Consider the following 20,408-nt stretch of genomic DNA (forward strand, 5'->3'; position numbering starts at 1 on the left):
ATAGAGGGCAGTGTCACTGGCCCTCATATATGGGATCTGAACCGGGGCCCTCTGGCGTCCCAAGCCAGCTCTTAACCAATGCGCCACTCAGCCGCCCCCCCCCCATGTCTTTTGATTGGGGCATTTAATCCACTTACATTTAAAGTAATTATTGATAGATATGTAGTTATTGCCATTTTATTCATAGTTTTAATCTTTTTTTCCCCTTCTTCTGAATGTTAAAGTTCCTTTAACATTCCTTGTAATACTGGTTTAGTGGTGATGAACTCCTTTAGTTTTTTCTTATCTGGGAAGCTCTTTATCTGTGTTTTGAGTCTAAATGGGTAGAGCACTTTGCTGGGTAAAATACTCCTGTTTGTAGGTCTTTGCTTTTTATCACTTTAAGTATTTTGTGCCTTCTGGCCTGCAAAGTTTCTGTTGAGAAATTAGCTGACAGTCTTATGGGCGCTCCCTTATAAGTAACTAGTTCCCTTTCTCTTGTTGCTTTTAGGACTCTCTTTGTCTTAAACCTTTGGCATTTTAATTATAATGTGTCTTGGTTTGGCCTCTTTGGGTTCATCTTGTTTGGGACTCTCTACTTCCTGGACTTATATGTTCTATTTCCTTAGCCAGGTTACTAAAGTTTTCAGTCATTATTTCTTCAAATAGGTTCTCAATTCCTTGCTTTCTCTCTTTTCCTTCTAGCACTCCTATGATGCAAATGTTGTTATGCTTAATGTTGTCCCAGAAGTCTCATTAACTATCCTCGTTTTTTTGGATTCTTTTTTCTTTTTGCTGTTCTGTTTGGATGTTTTCTGCTACCTTGTCTTCCAAATCACTGATTTGATCCTCCTCTTCATCTAGTCTGGTGATTTCTTCTCGTGTATTCTTCATTTCAGTTATTGTATTCTTCACTCTGGTTCTTTTTTATAGTTTCAATGTCCTTTTTTATGTTTGCTATCTGGAAGTTCTCACTGAGTTCCTTGAGAATCCTTATAACCAGTGTTTTGAACTCTGTCTCTGGTAGGTTGCTTGTCTCCATTTTGTTTAGTTCTTTTTCTGGAGTTTTCTCCTGTTCTTTCATTTGGAATACATTTCTTTGTTTACTCATTTTGGCTGCCTCTCTGTGTTTGTTTCTGTATATTAGGTAGATCTGCTATGTCTCCCAGTCTATCAAGTGGACTTTTGTAGTAGGTGTCCTGTGGAGCCCGGTGGCAGTCTCCCTGGTCACCTGCTCCGGGTGCTCCAGGAGTGTCCTTTGTGTGGTTTGTGTTTGCCCCCCTGTTATAGTTGAGCCTTGGTTGCTATTGGCATATCAGTGGGTGGGATTGACTCTCAGGATGACTGGCTGTGGGGTTTCGCCATGTCCACAGCTTATGGGCTGCTCTGCGGGGGTGCTTACCTCATGGAGCAGGATTCGCCCAGTGGGCTCTGGTGGCTGCTGAGACCACTCTTTGGGTGTGCCACTTGTAGGGCTAATTAGGTGGTGCTGTGCTGTGGTCTGAAACCCACCTCCAAGTATATTGGTTCTGAGGCCTCTTGGGAGGGGTTGCTGTGCAGGCCCAGTTCACCCATTGCCTGTGACCAGCCAGAGACTACCTGGTAGGAGCTAAAAAGCAACCTGCGGTTGGTTGCTCCCTGTGCCAAAACTGGAGGCATGTGGGAGAGGCCATGCTCAAGCCGAGGATCACTGTCACCAGTACTAGGCCTGGGGTCACTCTGCAAAAAGCCAGGACACCCCAAGGCCTGCTGCCACCAGCTGTTCCCATACGGCTCAGTGGCTGATAAAGCCTTGTGTGGTATGTGAGTCGGGTGAGGTGAGTTCTCAGGGAGTCACCAGGGTGGGACGAGTTGTGTTCAGGAGGTTAATATAGATTCTGGTTTGGTGCCCGTGCTGAGTCTGGAGCTACTCAGCAACGTCTCAGAGCACACCGAGGTCAGCCGCCGCCCATGTGGGGCCCACAGACCCCCAAGAGTTGTTCAAGAAAGTATAACATGGGCATGGCTGGCTGCTCACTGAGAAAGTGCTTCTGGCATTGAACATGTTGGGTGGAGCGGGGTCCCATGATTCTCATCCACCACACAAAGGTTTGGGCCCAGCCTATTCTGCATCTCCACCCCACCTACCAGTCTCTATGTGGCTTCTTCTTTATATACTTTATATATAGTTATAGGGCTTCTGTTCAGCTAGACTTCATATGGTTTTCCAGGTTGGTTGTTCTATAATTTAGTTGTAATTCTAATGTGATCATGGGAGGAGGAAGCAGAGCATTTATCTACTCTGCCATCTTGGGTCTCCTCTTCTTTGCAGTGAGTACTGTTGTATGTACATATCATTTTGTACTTATGAACGTATATCCAAATTCCTAGAAATAAATTCTTAGAAGAATCTGACATTTTTTGAAATTGCTGAGTCAGATGGATTGGGCATTTGTAATTTTAATAGATTGCTAAATTACTTTCCGTACTGCCTAGTCCCTCACCAACACAAAGAGTTACTTTTGATGGTGACTCATCTGAAAGGTAAAACTGGTACCTTATTGTACCTTTACATATATTATATTTGAGCCGTTTTCATTTCTCTTTCAAAGAACCATTTTTATCCTTTTTTTATTTTTCTGTTGTGTTATTGACCTTATTTAGCTGTAGGAGCTATCTATTAAGGAAATTTGCCTTTTGTCTGGTGTGAGTTCCAGATATTTTCCCCCGATGTGGTCTTTTGGCTTGACTTTTGGTACTTTTATTTATTATAACATTTTCTTCAGTTAAATCTGTCAGGGTTTTTTTGTGTGAGTGTGTATGTATGTGGCTTCTGAATTTCATGTCATACTTGGAGGAGATCTTACCACTTCCATGATTACTTTAAAAAAACTCATTGTTTTTCTTCCAGAACTTGTTTGTTTGTTTGTTTAAAGCTTTCAACCATTTGGAATGTATTTGGTGCTAAGGTATTAAGTATGGATCAAACTTTTCCTCCAATTGTCCCAACACCATTCATTGAAAAATTAATCTTTCCCCACTGACTTGAAATGCCATGTTATCTTCTTATGTGTGGGAGCTCCTCTTCCCGGCACCAGTACTTATTTATCCAGCCAGATCATAAACTTTTTAAGGGACCAATCAGTTATTATTCGGTTTTGTTTCTCCTGTAAAGCTAAGCATAATGTACCACATAGAATAGGTGTGACATTAACTTTTTTATTTTAAAAATTGTGAATTCTATATACTGTATAGGAAAGTACACAAAACATTCATATACAGTTCAATGAAAATTTATAAAATGAACACCTGTGTAACCACCACCTAGATAAAAAATTGGCCATTTCCAGTTTCCCACACACCCCTTGTATATCCTTCCTAATCACATTCCTCTCCCATCCCCCACAGGTAACCGCTCTCTTGACTTGTGGTTTCCTTTCCAAAAACAATGATTTCCTTGTTTTTCTTTATATTAAAGTTAAACCATATGAAATTGCCATTTATTGTAGGTAAAAAATTTTTCAATATCTGCAATTTCATATTTAAACCTAGTAATTTTACCACCTATGGATCTCTAAACAATAGAGTTAAGCCTGGTTTTGAATATTATTTCAATGTAATCTTGCTGTATTTGTCCTGTGCTATGCTGCTTTCACTCACTGTGTTGTAATATTCAGCCATGTTGTTGCAAGTTGTCAATTCCCATTGCTGGATATATGCCATTGTATGACTACTACATTTTATTTATCTGTTCCACGGTGCTAGATTATGGGTTGTTCCCAGTTTTGATTACTGCAAGTAATGTTGCTGTGAAAATCCTTGAACATGTTTTGATGCATGTGGCCAAGATTTCCTCTAGGACAGGATCAGTAAATTTGGCCCTCCTGCCTAGTTTTTTGTTTAACGGTTTATTTTGAAATAATTTTACATTTGTAGAAGAGTTGCAAAGTTGTACAGAGAGTTCCTGTATACCCTCTACCCAGTTTCCCCTAATATAAATGTCTTATGTAATTATGGTACATTTAAAACTAAGACATTAATGTTGGTGCACAACTATTAACTAAAGACTCTTTGGATTTCATCAATTTTTCCACTGATGTTTCTTTTCTGTTATAGGGCCCAATGCAGGACACAACATTGCATTTAGTTGTCCTGTCTCCTCAGACATGAAACAAACTTTCCAAGTGTAGTACAATATTTTTATGAAGCACTTTTTGTTTTTAGCCTTATAGTACCCAGTCCAAACACTGTTTTCCAGAGTTACTAGTACATAGTTTTTTGGGTCTCGTTTCTTTCACAGAAAATTTTATTTTAAAATTAATCCATGTTGTTGTGCAAATCAATGGTTTCTAACTTTTTAAAAAATTCACTGAACTTCCAATAACACAAAATTAACCATTTTAAAGTGAACAACTCAGTAACATTTAATATATTCACAATGTTGTGCAACTACCACCTCTATCTAGTTCCAAAACATTTTCATCATTCCAAAATAAAACCCCGTATCCATTAAGCAGTTACCTTTCATTTCTTCCTCCTCCCAGCTTCTTACAACCACTAATCTGCTTTCTATTTCTGTGGATTTACCTATTCTGGATATTTCATATGAATGAACTCATATAGTATGTGATCTGTTGTGTCTGCCTTCTTTCACTTGGCATAATGTTTTTTTAAAGATTCATCCACATTGTAGCATGAATTAGTACTGTATTCCTTTCTTTTTTCAAATTGTGGTAAAAATATACATAACATAAAATTCGTCATTTTGACCAATTTTAAGTGTACAGTTTAGTGGTATTAATTACATTCACAGTATTCTGCAACTATCTATTGTATTTCCAAAACCTTTTTGTTCCCATAAACAAAAACCTTGCATCCATTAATAACTCCGGATTCCCACTCCTGCCACCCCTGGTAACCTCTAATTTCTATCTCAATGAATTTGCCTGTCCTAGGTAGTTTATTTAAGTGGAATCATACATTATTTGCCCTCTTGTATCTAGCTTATTTCACTTAGCATAACGTTTTCAAGGTTCATCTATGTTGGAGCAGGTGCCAGAACTTTATCCCTTTTTATGGTTGAATAATATTGTATGGCTAGAGCACATTTTTTTCATCTGGTGATGGACACTTGCGTTGTTTTTACATTTTGGCTTTTGTGAATAATGCTACTATGAACATGTGCATACAGCTACTCTTGAGCCCTTGGTTTTAGTTTGTTTGGGTAGATACTTAAGGAGAGGAATGGTCTAGACTATGTATGATTGTAAGATGAAGTCCAACGTGGGTAGACCATAGTATTTACAACACATGGTTATTAGATTTTCAAATTTTTGCCAATTTGGCCTGTGCGTAATGGTATTTCATTGTGGTTTTAATTTGTATTTCCCGATTTCTAATGGGGTTGAACACATTGTCACATGTTTAAAGCCATTTGAATTTCCTGTTTTATAATGTCCCCATTAATTGTTTTATTGGTGGTTTGCCTTTCTAAATGAATGTTGATGAATTGATGTGTCCAAATAATGTTTACTCTGTGTTTCTGCAGAACAAATAGTGGAGAAGGATGAAGGTCCGTATTATACTCACCTGGGATCTGGCCCCACGGTAGCCTCTATCCGGGAACTCATGGAGGAGCGGTGAGTGATGCACAGATGCCCAAGGAGAAATGGGCAAGTTATTAATAGAATATGGATTTTAAGCACCTCTCGTTTTCATGGCCTAGTACTAGATGACATGCAAAAAGGAATATTGATATTCAGACGGTAGAAGGCTGAATGTGGGATTCTCACCCCTGGTGTTTGTGGGTCTTTCTATCTATAGATCTGCCCTCCATCTTCCTCCCCCATTTTGTCTTTCTCTTTCTTGAAATATTTTTTATTGAAGAAATGTAATGAAATGGTTATATGTCCTATAGTCTGAATATAGTCCCATGGTCTGAATTTTGCTGCTAACTTTCTTGTGGTATTAACGTGGTTTTTTGCCATACATCCTATAAATTGGTAGTTAGATCTACAGGCTTGATCAGAATCAGATTGTATTTTCCTTCTTTTTTCAAAACTGCTTCATAGGTGATATTTTGTACCCCCACTAGGAGGAATGTATTGTCTCATCTTTGGCCAGTGGATGCTTATTCTGGTTGTCTCCTGAGTCCTTTCGACAGGATCTTAGGATTCCTTAATCACTTTCTTGATTTCTCGTATGACAAGATGTTCTGGGCTCACATTGTACATTTATCCAAGAAGTCCTGGTTCCTTACATTGTGGGAAAAAGTATTTAGAAAACAGACTCTGGGTGCTAGGCATGCTCGTTACTACTGGGGTGCTACTCATTGTTTCTAGGGCATTTTAGTAGAAGGAACTAAGATGTGTGTGTAGGTTTTTTATTTTTGTTATTGTTTAGTGATTAAATACATCATGAGTTTATATTAACACTTCCAATTTACACTCAAGACTCTAGGGTTTTTACTTAATAGCTTTGTTTTGGTTTTTTAAGCAGTGTGTATAGATAGATACTTTAAAATCGGTGTACGTGTCCACCGCGGATCTTAAATGCTATGAGTTCCAGTATATGGAGAGGTAACATAGTTCAGTGATTGAGACGCATGGACCCTGGAGCTAGACTAAGGTCCAGTCCTGGCCCTGCCACTTACTACTGGGTCCTTGGTAAGTCACTCAGATTCTCTGTGACTCAGTTTTCTGATCTGCAAAACAGAGATGATGATAAAAGTGCATACACTATAGGAGAGTCGTGAGGATAAACTGAACTGATTGTATGTAAAACACTTAGTGCTTATTAGTAAATACTAAATACTACACAAAGGGTATCCACCTTATATACACATGGACTGGCTGCATTTTTTATAACAAGCATTAGTATTTTAATAGTGAGGTCAAAGATTATATAGATGTAAGCATGTTTGTTCATACATATACATACACATGTGTGGAAGGCTGAGTGGCTCAGAGTTTTGGAACCAGGTTTTGTCTGACCAGGGGAGCCAGACTAATCCATCATTAATATAGCAGGGAACATGATTTTGAACCGAATAACTAATAACACCCCTGAATGAATAAAAGGTAAGATGGATAGCGGACAGTGATCTGCTATAATTACTCTTAATCATCCTATACCATCTGGAAACATTGATATTCAGTGTATCACATCAATAGAGCAGTTGATCAAAGACTCAATCTGTAAATTGACCTAATTGAAAGGGCACCTCTAAGTCCACAAGAATGAACAGATTTAAAACAGGGTGTGTATGTTGTATGTGCATGTGCCCACATGTGTATGTGTTGCAGTTTCAAAGTTGGACAAGGCATGGGGCCTGCCGAGTGGCTCAGCTGGTTAAGAGTGCGAGCTCTGAGCAACAGCGTTGCTGGTTCAATTCCCACATAGGCCAGTAAGCTGCACCTGAGCTGAGCTGCCGCTGAGCTGCCAACAGGTGACAGGATGGCTCAGCTGGTGAGAGCACATGCTCCTAACAACAAGGTTGCCGGGTGGACTCCTGCATGGGATGGTGGGCTATGCCCACCCGCAACTAAGATTGAACATGGCACCTTGAGCTGAGAGGCCACGAGCTGCGGCCGGGCGGCCAGATGGCAACTGGATTTGGAGCTGAGCTAGCTGCGCCCTCCACAACTAAGATTGAAGGACAACAACTTGACTGTTCCCCTTCCCCAATTCCCTAACACTGCTCCCCTTCCTCAATTCCCCAATAAAATCTTAAAAAAAAAAAACAGTTGGACAAGGCGTCATTTTGGCCATTGATTTTTGTAAGGAATCCTCACACTATCTTTGCAGTTTGAGGGCTGTGGGGGAGTCCAAATGTACAAGTTTGATCTGAGACAGTGTTTGTGCATGTTTGTTTCTTGGTCACAATTTTATAAGCTTTCTAGATCACTGTCTAAATAACTTTTAGTTATAGAAGAGTATGTTTTGAAACAAGGATTAAGAGATAGTGATAAAGTTGAGATTTGTCCTTTTCCCCGTCCTCATTGCTTTAAAAATAACAGCCAAGTGTAGATTCTTCAGAAACTGATCCAAGGGAAGAATTCCTCTCAAGACCAGGAATCCTCATGTTTTCCCTCAGCACCTGGTTTATTTTTATCTTAAGGACCTTGTAAATCATGTAACAGATTGCGTTTCCATCTTTATTTGGCTGTTCGTAAGTTTCAAGGCAGATTTGCGTACCCCCATAAGGAGGAATGTAACTTCTCATCTTTGGCCCGTGGGGGCCTATTCAGGTTCACTCTTGTGTCCTTTTGACTTGAGTCTTCATTAGCTGCCTTGATTTTTCAGATGATGGAATGTTCCAGGCTCATCTCAAAAACACACAGAAGATCCCACTGTTTCCATTTTGTGTGTAACATCATGTCTTTCCTGCTTTACTCTGATTCTATCACCCGTTATTTTTATCGTATAGACATCTCTTTAAATTCCTTTCTGGAACAAGGAGGGGAATGAACAATTGATGAAAATAAGCTGGCTGGGGGTCTAGTTTTTGAATGGGTCAGGCTGTCTCTTCCTTAGACCTCCCCCCGGACTCTTTCTCTGCAGGACCACTCTACTGCCAGGAGCTGGCCAGAGGCAGGAGGGGAAGTGAACTGATGTTGGTGCTTTTAGCTTACCTGGTAAAGATTTGGAGAAGTAGGAGGGAGTCAAAGCAAATCCTAAAATATTATCCCAGTTTATTTATGTGCCCCATACCTGCTGGGTACCCAGCTCCTTGTTTCCATAGATAATTGGAGTCAGTTGTTCAAATTCATACCTGAGAATGGAGTGCTACACAGAGCCACGTGTCCTCTAGTTGGAAGGGGGTTCTCTTCAACCCAGGGGTTCATTAAATGTTCATTCTAGAAATGAAGAACCAGCACTGTGCTAGCAAATCCTCTGAGTTTGGGGGAGCTGGTCTCATTGTGTGATAGAGGTAACCCCAAAAAAACACCACTTTAGATCAGTGGTTCTCAAACTTGAGCATGTGCTAGTCTCCTGAAGGGCTTGTGAAAGCACACATCACGGGGTGCCACCCCCCGAGTTCCTGACCCAGCAGATCTGGGGTGGGACCCTGGAGGCTACATTCCTCCCGAGTTTCCAGGTGAAGCTGGCCCTGGCACCACCTTTAAGAACTACTGGCTAATATGATCAGGTTACCCAGGAGAATAAGGTTTCAGCCTGTCCTTGCAGACTTAGTTTAGGGTCTAAGAATTCATCTAAATTCTAAAAGGGCCTTAATGGTAGGCCAAGAAAGTAAGACCTTTAAGAAAAAAGAACTAAATCTAGAGTTCGTTGGTTGTCTTTAAGCACTGAGACAGTTCTGGTTTAAAAAAAAAACAAAACCAAAACTATCTAGCTGATCATTCAGTGCTTAGCCCTTTTATTTGCTCTCAAATATGAAGTTGACTACAGGAAGCATTTTTCTCAAGGGTGGGATGGTGCAGAAGGTCCTGGTCAGAAAGCCCGCGTCAGTGTCCTCAGCTCACCCTCCTGTGGGGAACATGATATCCTGTCCGTTTTGGTGAGAGCAGCATGGTCACCTCGGGCTGTTCTCCCACAGCGACCCTAGCACCAAGTGCTCAGGCTCTGCACTCATGGGCCCCTTCCTGATAAATGCTTGTTGAATTGAAAGTTTTCCAGGACCCAAACAAAAGCAGCACTATCTGGTCTTTTTTTCTTGAGCCAGACCACGCTATATAAACTCCCCAGAGTCCTGTCTTCAAGCACATTCTATAAGGGACTAGCAGAGCCTTATAATTTTAATATGGCAATTATGAGAAACCCTGTTCACCTCTTCCCTGAGACCTGAGTGAACTAGAGAACTCAGAAAAACCTCAGATCAGCATTTTAAAACATATTTGCTCTCTTTTCCGATTACAAAAATAAAACAAGTCTGTAAGAGGCCTTTGAAAAAAAGTTTAGAGTGAATAAAGCTTTCTAGCAATTATCCTTCCCAGAAGAAACTTTCAAAGAAATGATGCTTACCTTTCAACTTTTTTCTAAGCATTTACAAACAGATACATATGGATATAAAGAAATTTTGAATGGAATCAATCATACTATACCCACTGTTTGCAGCTGCTTCCCCCCTTAATTTCTTCCACATCAGTACATATAATTCTGTCGAATCCCTTTCGATGGCTACATGGTTTGCCATTGATTGTATGGAAATTTATTATATTTATTATATTTTATTTAGCCAGCCCTATATGGGACACTTAAGTTGTTTCTGATTTTTCTGTTGTTGATGCAACAATAAATATCTTATTCCTAAATCTTGGTATATTTGTACAATTATTTCTGAGGTAGAGATTTCTAGAAGTGGAGTGGTTGAGATAGGTGTAACTGTATATGTATGTAAACAACATGCATAAAACAGCTATGATAATATTACCTTCTATTAAATAGCATATTAAAATAATATGCCGTAATTGGATTCATTACAGAAATCTAAGGACAGTTTGATTTAGACAGTCTGTTTAAATAGCATGCCATGTTAATTGATCACAGGAGAAAACCCATGTAATCATCTGTCTCCTTAGATGCTAAAAATGTACTTGATAAAAGTAATCAATTCTTAATTAAAACAGCTTAGAACAGGAGACCCTTAGTGCAACCCTTCAAAATAAGGAAGTCTCTGTTTCCATCCCAAAGTCAGCTAACTTTGTGCTCAGTTATAAATAGTTGGGAACATTTCTGGTAAATTTAGGAAATAAGCAGAGATGCCTGCTCACGCTTCAGAAGCACCGGCCAGTACAGAGAGATGAGAAACTGAAATAGAGACATAAAGAGTGGAAAGGGGGAGGTGGAAAATGACCACTATTTGCAGATGATACAATATTGTACCTGAAACCAAAAAACTTACTAAAAATAAGACAATTCAGTATGATGGCTGTTTGCATTATTAAGACTAATTAATATTTATTGGGCTCTTCCCTCATGCCAGGAACTTCAAAGCTCTTTAAATAATGCACTCCCTGTGGATTACCTCACTTGATCTTTTTCCAAGCCTAGGAGGTAGGAATCATTTTTATCTCCATTTTACCGATGAGGAAACTGAGGCTTAGAGAAGTGTGATCATTGGAGCACAGTCCTTCTAGCAAGAAAATGGCTGGGCTGGCACTCGAGCCCAGTCTGTCTGACCTCCAGGGTCAGACATAGCCCCCGGGTAGTTTTGCGGCCTTGGGCAGCTCTGGGGCCCATAGTTTCATCACCTCTGCATGTGCTGTGGTTAATTAGCTGGTCTCAGAACCCCGGAGTGTGTGCACATGTGTGGGGGCCAAGGCAGGAGTCTGTGCGGGAACCAGATGTATTTATTGTCCAGGGGAATCTCGGAGCCCGCTTGTGCTTTGTGGGGTCACTTCCCCCCAGTCTCAGCTGCCCTCATTGTGCTAAAGTGTCAGCAGTGGATTGCTGAAAGAGAATAATAAGGGTTTCCTCATTTTTTTTTGTTTTTGTTTATTGAATTGATAAATAGCTAACTCGGGAGGTGACTTGGCTAACAGAGCTGGGTACAAATGCCTGCATTTGGCCTTTGGTTTGAGTACCTTCCTGGAGGCTCAGAGACAATAATCAGGAACATTCTGTTGGATTTTCCCCTCTGCCCTGGGACAGAGCTGGACCTGATGGAAGTGGCCACTGTGTTCCCAGAGGCTCTAAGCACAGGATAAACATTCACCTCTTTCTTCTCTGTTGCCCCACAGTAACTAGAAACCCACCGGGGCTTGCCTTCTTACTGTAAGGTGCTCTCCTTTGGGCTCTGCTGTGCTAACGATGCTTCTGACTCCCCCTCCAGGTATGGAGAGAAGGGGAAAGCCATCCGGATTGAGAAGGTCATCTACACAGGGAAGGAGGGGAAGAGCTCACGCGGCTGCCCCATTGCAAAGTGGGTGAGTGTCTTGACCCCATGGCCAAAGCTGGGCCTCACTCTCCGGGGCTGAGGTGTGTGGAGGAAGCAGACGTGTTTACTGTCCAGGGAGTCTTGGAGCTGGCCTCTGGTGCTTGGTTAGGGTCATTTCCCCCAGCTATTTGTCCTTCTTTTATTTAAATGCCGGCACCTGGCATCTTGGGGTGACCGCCGAACTGCTCCAGCTGTTCTACTCAGCTCATACCATCCCCGTGGTTCAGGGCTCTTTGGAGAAGAAAAGGGAGAGCTGGAGACGGTGTCTTACCCAAGGCCGGGGCCCCTGTGGCCAACTCTTTGACTCCTCTGCCTGCTCTGTGTGCCCGGAGCTTCCGGTGTTTCTGTCTCCTGTCTGGAAGGGGAGAGGCAAGGCGGGCTCAGGGATAGCCTTGCCCCTTCCTTGCTTCTGAGCCACTGTTTCCTCTAAGGCAGCGCGAGTGTCTCAGCAGGGAGATATCAGTGACTCAGACACGAGTTTCACCCAAAGTTTTCTGACCTTGTTCCTCCAGTCCACAGAGGGATTTCTAGAACCACCACAGAAAGAGTGCTTGGGCAGCAGCAAGGTCATCATGGGGCTTTGAGCCAAGCCCTCTGCTGGGTGCATGATAGGGGGATATGCGGGGGAAATCGAGGGCTCTGTCCCTATGTTCCAGCTGCTTATGATGTCAAGACACATGAATAAAATGGCAGAGACGTGACTAATCAAGGTTTAACTTTGAGAGGCCAACTTGGTGCTGTAGCGTCAGGGGCAGCAACATGAATGATGGGAGGAACATCGGGCTAGGTTTCCCAGAGAAGACGGCCATGCGTGGGGCTGTGCATACAGGTCCATGTTCAGTGGGCTGAGAGGAGGGTAGAAGCATTCCTGATGGGGGTCATATGAGCAGAGGCAGGAAGACTGAGTGAACTCTCACATGGCTCACTTGGAGTGAGGGTCGATGGTAAATGACCTTGGTCAGCCTGTGTCCATCTGTGCACATGCCTGTTCTTATCTGGTATCTACCCCATGCATTTGCACCTTTGTATTTAATGAAAATAAAAGGTGTCTGAACTTGAACTGCCCCATGTCTATTTGTAGCAATTTTCAGTCAGTATTGCAGAGTTATATACAACAAAAAAATCTGGAACTACTTAGAGCAGGGGTGTCAAACTGGCGGCCCGCGGGCCGCATGCGGCCCTCGAGGTAATTTTTTGTGGCCCACGATGCTCTGAAATAAAATGAAAATAGAAAAAATTGTTATGAGGAAAATAGCGCTTAGGGGAGATCGAGGCAATACCGTACACACAATTCCCTCGTTAACCCTTTAACTACTGAAGACGAGTATACACGTGGCCCAGTGCCTTTCCTGGGGGCCTGTGGGCATGTATAAACCTGCTGACTCAGTTCCGGCGACATTTGGAAGCAATATGTCTGCCACTCTCAGTGTCACGTAATGTAAACAGATCCCAATAGCGAAAAGGTTAAAAAGAGCACTCGGGTAAAAAAGAATAATTTTAGTTTTATAAATACATTAAATAAATGTTTAAATAAAAGCAATTATATAGTGTTTTAATTATCCTATCTATATTCCTGAATCCTCACTTCAGAATATAAATTTAACAAAATTTGTAAATGTGATGTGGCCCTCATGAATCTTGCCTGTTGCACCAAATGGCCCGTGTTTTAATTGAGTTTGACACCCCTGACTTAGAGCATCCACAGGTGTGAAGAAGCATGTTGTCCCCACCGTCATGGAAGATGGTCATTTTCATGAGAGGCTGTGTCTGTCTGTGGCTGGTCATGGTGGGGTGTTATCCCCTTGGAGGACCCATCAGGGAAGTGACATCTGCCCCTTTCTTCGGCTAATTCATGCACTCCTTGAGGAATTCCAAAGTCTTGGGCGGGAAACTAAAGATTCTTAGGGCACAGGTAGAGCTAGGGACTGTTCTAGGTTCAGAAACAACACTTTAAGGGGGAAAAAAACCAGCTGGCTATTTTCAGTGGATGGCACTGAAGAAGAGAATATATGTTTCCAGCCCTTGGGTACCCATGATGAAGCGGTAACACCTGACCAGGACTTGTGTGTCCCTGCTGAGGGCTGGGAAGAGCGTGTGACCTGGGCAGTGAAAGAGGGAGGCACTCAGGTACAGCATGAGGACAGTTCCTGGGGCTGTGAGAGGAGAGTGGAATGATGGAGGGGGAAGAACTGGTCCTCAGTGTGTCCTCTGGGGTCTGTGGACAGAGCACAGGGAGCTCTGTGAACTTGAGGTTTTGTCCAAAGGGTAGAACAGCTCATGGGTGACATCACCAAGCCCAGGTGGGTGATGCTAGCTTTGAAAGAGAAGTCCTGATAGGGAATGCATAGTGACAGTGTTCCCAGAGTGGGGGAAATTCCTGTATCTGATGAGCAAAGATAAAAGGTGAGAGGAAAGAAATTGTTTTTTATGAGAAGAGCAAAAGGTGGTAGATCATAGAGCTCCTACAGTGGCAAGAAAATGGCAGGGTGCGTGTGTGCGTGCGTGCGTGCGTGCGTGCGTGCGTGTGTGTGTGTGTGTGTGTGTGTTTTCTAGCCATCTCCCATAGTGGCATGGACTTCTCTTGGTTTTTTGCTTACATAGCCACCAAATACCCTATGTATTTTGGATGATAGGGCTCATCTAAAGAGATCCCCCTCTTTGGAAGTTGGGAAGAAGCAGGTGTTCCCTTCCCTGCCCCTCTGAGGAAGTCACCAGCAAACACCAAGGACAGATTATTCATGGTAGCAGAGTGGTGTCAAGAGCCCAGGACAGTGGTATGTGGCCACAGGCAAGTGGCAGCGTCCCACTGCCTTTGGGACAGTGCCTTCTGTGGCCCTCCCCATCCCACCTGGTCCCATGTCTAGAGCTGGGCTTTTCTTTTCCAAAAGTCTCTGTTTGCAGCCTGAACCCCCGGCCAGAACCTTGAGCTGAAAGCAGTGTGCCTGACAAGTTCTAGAGCTGACTGGCCAGGATCTTGGGGACCAAATTGAGGCATATCGTGGTACCCAGCAAATGTATGTTAAGAAAGCAATGGGATGACCCAGAGAAGCACCGGTGATCTCTGATTTTTAAGGTGGCCTGTACAAAGTATGGAAGTCACCGAGATGAGAGTAAAAGAGTGACCCACGTAGCATTCTGAAGGCTCAGAATAAACGGGGGCGTGCCAGAAAATGAAAAATGGGCTTTTGGTAGAAAAACCACAGAGATGTTGCTTGGGCCAGTCTGTGTAAGTAGCAGGTCAGAAAGCAGGTATTTGAAGGCTCATCGGCGGGTGGAACAGACTTACCGGGGATCCGGAGGTCGGAATGAAGTACCAAGAGTGAGAGTTACAGGAGGATGGATTTGTGTTTCTATTGGGTGCTGTGTTATTCTCAATTCAGTGTTGAAGGAGTTCCTGCCCGGGATCTAGGTGAGATGTTGTGATTTTGTGATGGCATGTGACCCGTTTGTGTTGCCATGCTCGGGTGTTGCTGTGTCCGTGCCTTCTGTTACCTTTGACCCTGGCACTCTGTGCAATGTGTTCTGGGTTCCTTCATAGAGTATGGATAGGGAGCACCTCTGTATGGTTTTCTGATGGTTTTTTTTTTGAGTGGTACCCATAGGCCTGTGAAGGTGTAGCCACAGAGAGCTGCTTGTACCTAGTGCCACTTGGGAAACCAAAAGGATGTGGTTCAGTCCCAGCTTGCCAGATCAGGTGTCTCCCTGCATGCTCGGAACACATGTCCCATGAGTGCAATAAAACAGTGAGCTGCCCTGGACCCTGAGCGGAGGTTGACAATAGTGCCTCAGCAACCCTAGTCACAGAGAACACTGTCTTATCAGTACCTGCAGGTATGTGCTGGTGCCCCGATATGCCCAGCTCAGTGTGTGGGAAGCCAACTGATCATACGGGCAGTTCTAACATGCATGTGCGTGTTCAGGGGTTTACTGACCCCCCAAAACAATAATGGTATAATTGATGCTTCCATGGAGGTACCATTATCGCCATGGCTCAAAGCAGGAACTCGTGGCCCAGAGATGTGTTTCCCTTAGCATACAAGGTGTATTTCCACATTTTGAAAGAAATTCTGAGGCCTGCAACATGGATGAACCTTGAGGACATTATGCTAAGTGAACTAAGCCTGTCACAAAAGGACAAATATTATACAGTTCCACTTATATGAGGTACCCAGAGTAGTCAAAGTCATGGAGTCAGAAAGTAGAATAGTGGTTACCAAGGGCCGGGGTCAGGGGGAGAATGGAGAATTAGTGTTTCATGGGTATAAAGTTTCTGTTCACGAAGATGGAAAAGCTCTGGAGACGGAAAACTTCTGATAATGGTTGTCAATGTACTTAATGCCTCTGCACTGTACACTTAAAAATAGCTAAAATGGTCCATTTTATGTCATGTATATTCTGCCACAAAATTATTGGATTTGGTGTTCCCATCTTTTTAAGGGGAGATTTCATGTAATAATATGGATTTCTATTTTCTGCGTACAAAATTGGAAGAGGCAGCTGCATGAGGCTGGCCTTGCCTCCAAGCAGCCATTGAGGAAGAGGAGGCTCGGCTTCCTCCTTTTGAAGTGACCGGTGCTTTTCACTGTGCCATGGTCCACCCCACCCCCTAGTCTTACGTCTGGCCTGCTTCCCTCGTTTCTCTCGCCTGCCTGCCTGCCCTTCGACACTCCCCGCACTGATATACTCACAACCAAGTCTGTCTCCAGCCCAGGTGTCTCCTGACCTCCAGACCCACTCTGTTGTGCCTACTGCAAATAGCCACTCAGGGGTTCCAAACTACCTCAACCCTGGCGTGTTCCCCGTTAACAACACCGGCCAGTAACACAACCAGTAAACAACACCCACCCACCCACTCTCCTACGCTACAAAACGTGGAAGTCATTTAAGACTTTCCTCAGCCCTTATCGTCAGGTGGTCTCAAAGTCACCCTTCTCCTGAATGTCTCTGGAATCGATTCCTTTTCCTATTTCATTCTTCACTGCCCTAGTTCAGGACTTGGTTTTTTGCTTGTGTTATGTCCACGGTTTCCTAGCTGGTCTCCTAGTCTCTCCACTCTCCCAACCATCTGTCCCCCACTTTCTACAGCATGAAGCTATTTACATAAATAAGCCCCTTGCTTACAGTCCTTGGACCCCTGCCCTCCCCGCTCTCCTCCCGCCTTGAGTCCTTGTCCATCAGCCTGCCACTCAGAGCCCTTCCCAATCTCCCCACTTCATAGATCCCCACATCTCATCTGGTCACAGAATTACTTGATCCTCTGGGGAGATTCAGCCACCTCCTTCCCCAACCCCCAGGACCCTTTGTCTTGACATACTGTTTTGTGAGCCAGGACAGTGTTTCGGGAGTGAGTGAAGAGTGAGGTGAGAACCTGGGGGAGGGAATGGCCGGAGCCTGAGGGGCAGAGCACTGCAGTGCGCAAGGCCCTTGCGTTTTGTCAACAGCCTTACTGAGCTATAGTTCACATCCGATACAATTCACCCATTTGAGGTGTGCAAGTCAGTGGTTTTTGGTATGTTACATTATTCATTTTTAAACGTATTAAAATGTACATAACAAAATTTTCCATATTAACTATTTTTAAGGGTACAGGTCAGTGACATCAACTACATTGACATTGTTATGAAACCATCACCACAATCTTATCTCCTAAACGCTTTCATCGTCCCATTCTGAAACTCTACCCATTAAACTTCCCATTCCCTCTTCCCCCTTAGCAGCTGGTAACCACTTTCCTACTTTCTCTCTATGGATTTGACTACTCTAGGTCCCTCATGTAAGTGGAATCATACAGTATTTGACCTTTTGTGTCTGGCTTACTTCACTCAGCATAAGGTGCTCAAGGTTCATCCATGTTGTAGCAGGTGTCACAATTTCATTCCTTCTTAAGATTGAATAATCCATTGTCTGGATATGACACGTTTTGTTTATCCATTCATCACCTGATAGACACTGTTGTTTCCACCTTTGGCTGTTGCACATAATGCTGCTCTGAACATGGGGGTACAGGTATCCGTCTGAGTCCCAGCTCTCAGTTCCCACAAGTATATACTAGGAGGGGAACTGCCTAGTCATATGGTAATTGGGTGTTTAGCTTTTTGAGGAACTGCCAAAAACTGTTTTCCACAGCACCAAGGTCTTTGCTTTTTAACCAAAAACACACAGATAGGCAGCCTTTTCTCTGCAAATGTTTTAGGACAGATTGAAAAATCTCTGAATATATTTTAGCTTCGAATGTTATCTCTATTTTTACTCCTAACTCTACCTAAATCATCAATAACTTAGATTGTGTAATAATCATTTGTTATTTTCCTCTTTAAAAAAATAATAACTTCTGTGTTTTTCGTTCCCTAATTATAACGGTCTCTTAGCCTATGTGGTTGCTGTCGCCCAGGTGTGACACCCCAAGACACTGCCCGAAAGACCTGCACGCTCGGGTCTGGTCGGCAGAGGTGAGGGGGGTGTGGCATCCTGTGCCGAGGAGTGTGGGTGCCTGGTCCTGCGGCTAACGGCGCCTGCCCCTCCCCGACCCTGCAGGTGATCCGCAGGCACACGCTGGAGGAGAAGCTGCTGTGCCTCGTGCGGCACCGGGCGGGCCACCACTGCCAGAACGCGGTGATCGTCATCCTTATCCTGGCCTGGGAGGGCATCCCCCGCAGCCTCGGAGACACCCTCTACCAGGAACTCACCGACACCCTCCGGAAGTACGGGAACCCCACCAGCCGGAGATGTGGCCTCAACGATGAGTATGTGGGCAGGGCCCCGGGCAGCAGATGCAGGGAACTCTGGGCAACGCTGGGGAAATCACTCACACCCCCGCCCCCCCAATCCAGGGCCCTGTTCGTCCTATAGAATTAGTCCTTGGGTAGAAAAAATGCTCACCCACGGATCCCGACCTGAGTTCTGCTCCTGGCTGGGAAAGGTCTGTCACCTTGGTTCAGGGTTGCCGTTGTGTTCCGATCTACTCTGAGGCTCTAATGATGCTGACAAGTGTAAAAAAGTGTGTAGTGCCCCACTAATATAAGGCAAAAAACCTACGCTTATAGGGTTTTTTCACATATTTTAGAATCAAGCTATTTTTACTTAGAGTAAAATTCATCCTGTGAGGTATACAGCTTGAAGAGTTTCGACAAATGTTGACAGTCATGTAGCCACTACCACCATAATCCAGATATATTGGGTTGTCGGAAAAGTCATGATGCATTTTTGCAACAAAAAACATAGAAAAAAATACATCATGACTTTTCCGACAACCCAATAGAACAGTTCCATCATCCAAAAAAATCCCCTCGTATCCCTTAATAGGCAGCCCTTCCCCTCTCCCCAGCAACCACCAATCCTGTGTCCTGTCCCTATAGGTTTGCCTTTGCAAGAATGTCATGTAAATGGACCCATACAGTGTGTAGCCTTTTGGGTCTGGCTTCCCCTGAGCACAGTGTTTCTGAACATCATCTGCGGATGTGTATCAGTAGCCCGTCCCTCTTCACTGCCGAGTAGTATTCCACTGCACGGATGTATCACAGCTTGTCCATTTCCCAGTTGAGGAGCATTTGGGATGTTTCTGGATTTTATTAAGAGTTGAACTGTAATGTCAGTGTTTATTTCTTTAAAGGCCTGTCAGCACCGGGGCCTGCAGGAAGCAGGTGTGTTCAAACCCTGGGGTTCACGTCATTCCCTTGTCTCTGGGAATGGTCTGTGTCGGAATTGGTCAAGATATCAGAGTTAAGGCAAAACATAAAATTTATTGGGTTTTTGACAAGATTCTTCCCACTTAAACAGCCCATGTGCTCTTCCCAAACATGACTCAGACCTCCAGGCTCAGGACTGGAAACAGAACAGGCTGCTCAGAGCTGGCTCTCTACTCAAGGAAATTTGGGAAGGAGGGTGGGGAAGGATGTGGCCCCAGGCACTGAGAAGCCAGTGAATGCCAGGCCTCAGCAGGGCTGCCCCCTGAGGAGAAGGAAAGATTCCAGAAGAAAAAAATGTAGCTGTGTGCCTAACACGTGATGTGTGTTGCAGCCGGACCTGCGCTTGCCAAGGCAAAGACCCCAACACCTGTGGTGCCTCCTTCTCCTTTGGTTGTTCCTGGAGCATGTACTTCAATGGCTGCAAATATGCTCGGAGCAAGACGCCGCGAAAGTTCCGCCTTGCCGGGGACAACCCCAAAGAGGTGAGGAGCTCAGACGGAGCAGCGAGACCCTCCCACTCGCCCTGTCCTTATCTGGTATCTTTAATTGTCCAGGTGGGAGTTGAGGTTAACACATCATGACTCAGATGTACAGAAAATGGAACTTGCTTTATGTGCTTATCTTGCTGTGAAATAAGGTGTGATGAGGTGCAATGAGTGAAAAATTAGGCTTACCAATTACAGGTGCTTCAAGATCTTCCAGTTTAAAACAGTCTCTTTAAGGTAAATATTCAAATTCCTCATCAGAATTTGACCCTCTTAAAGGGTAATTTCTTTCCTCCATTCTTCCCAAGACATCTTTCTCAGAGGTATAGCAGGAAGAGGGCCTCTGGTCCTTGGGCCATTCTCTGGGCCAGTGCCAGACTC

At 43.8% G+C, this 20,408-nt stretch overlaps 1 protein-coding gene across 3 annotated transcripts in view; it reads left to right on the forward strand.

Moving 5' to 3' along the window:
- TET3 (tet methylcytosine dioxygenase 3) overlaps positions 1 to 20,408 on the forward strand; it is a 125,211-nt gene that overhangs the window by 89,784 nt on the left and 15,019 nt on the right. For all 3 annotated transcript variants that reach the window (XM_019623581.1, XM_019623582.1, XM_019623583.1), the window contains 4 exons: positions 5,507 to 5,597; positions 11,753 to 11,846; positions 18,392 to 18,600; positions 19,874 to 20,024. In XM_019623581.1, coding sequence (XP_019479126.1) covers positions 5,507 to 5,597; positions 11,753 to 11,846; positions 18,392 to 18,600; positions 19,874 to 20,024 — 545 coding nt within the window. The remainder of the gene's footprint in view (positions 1 to 5,506; positions 5,598 to 11,752; positions 11,847 to 18,391; positions 18,601 to 19,873; positions 20,025 to 20,408) is intronic.

This window comes from Hipposideros armiger, unplaced genomic scaffold, assembly GCF_001890085.2.
Source record: "Hipposideros armiger isolate ML-2016 unplaced genomic scaffold, ASM189008v1 scaffold_553, whole genome shotgun sequence".
NCBI lineage: Eukaryota > Metazoa > Chordata > Mammalia > Chiroptera > Hipposideridae > Hipposideros > Hipposideros armiger.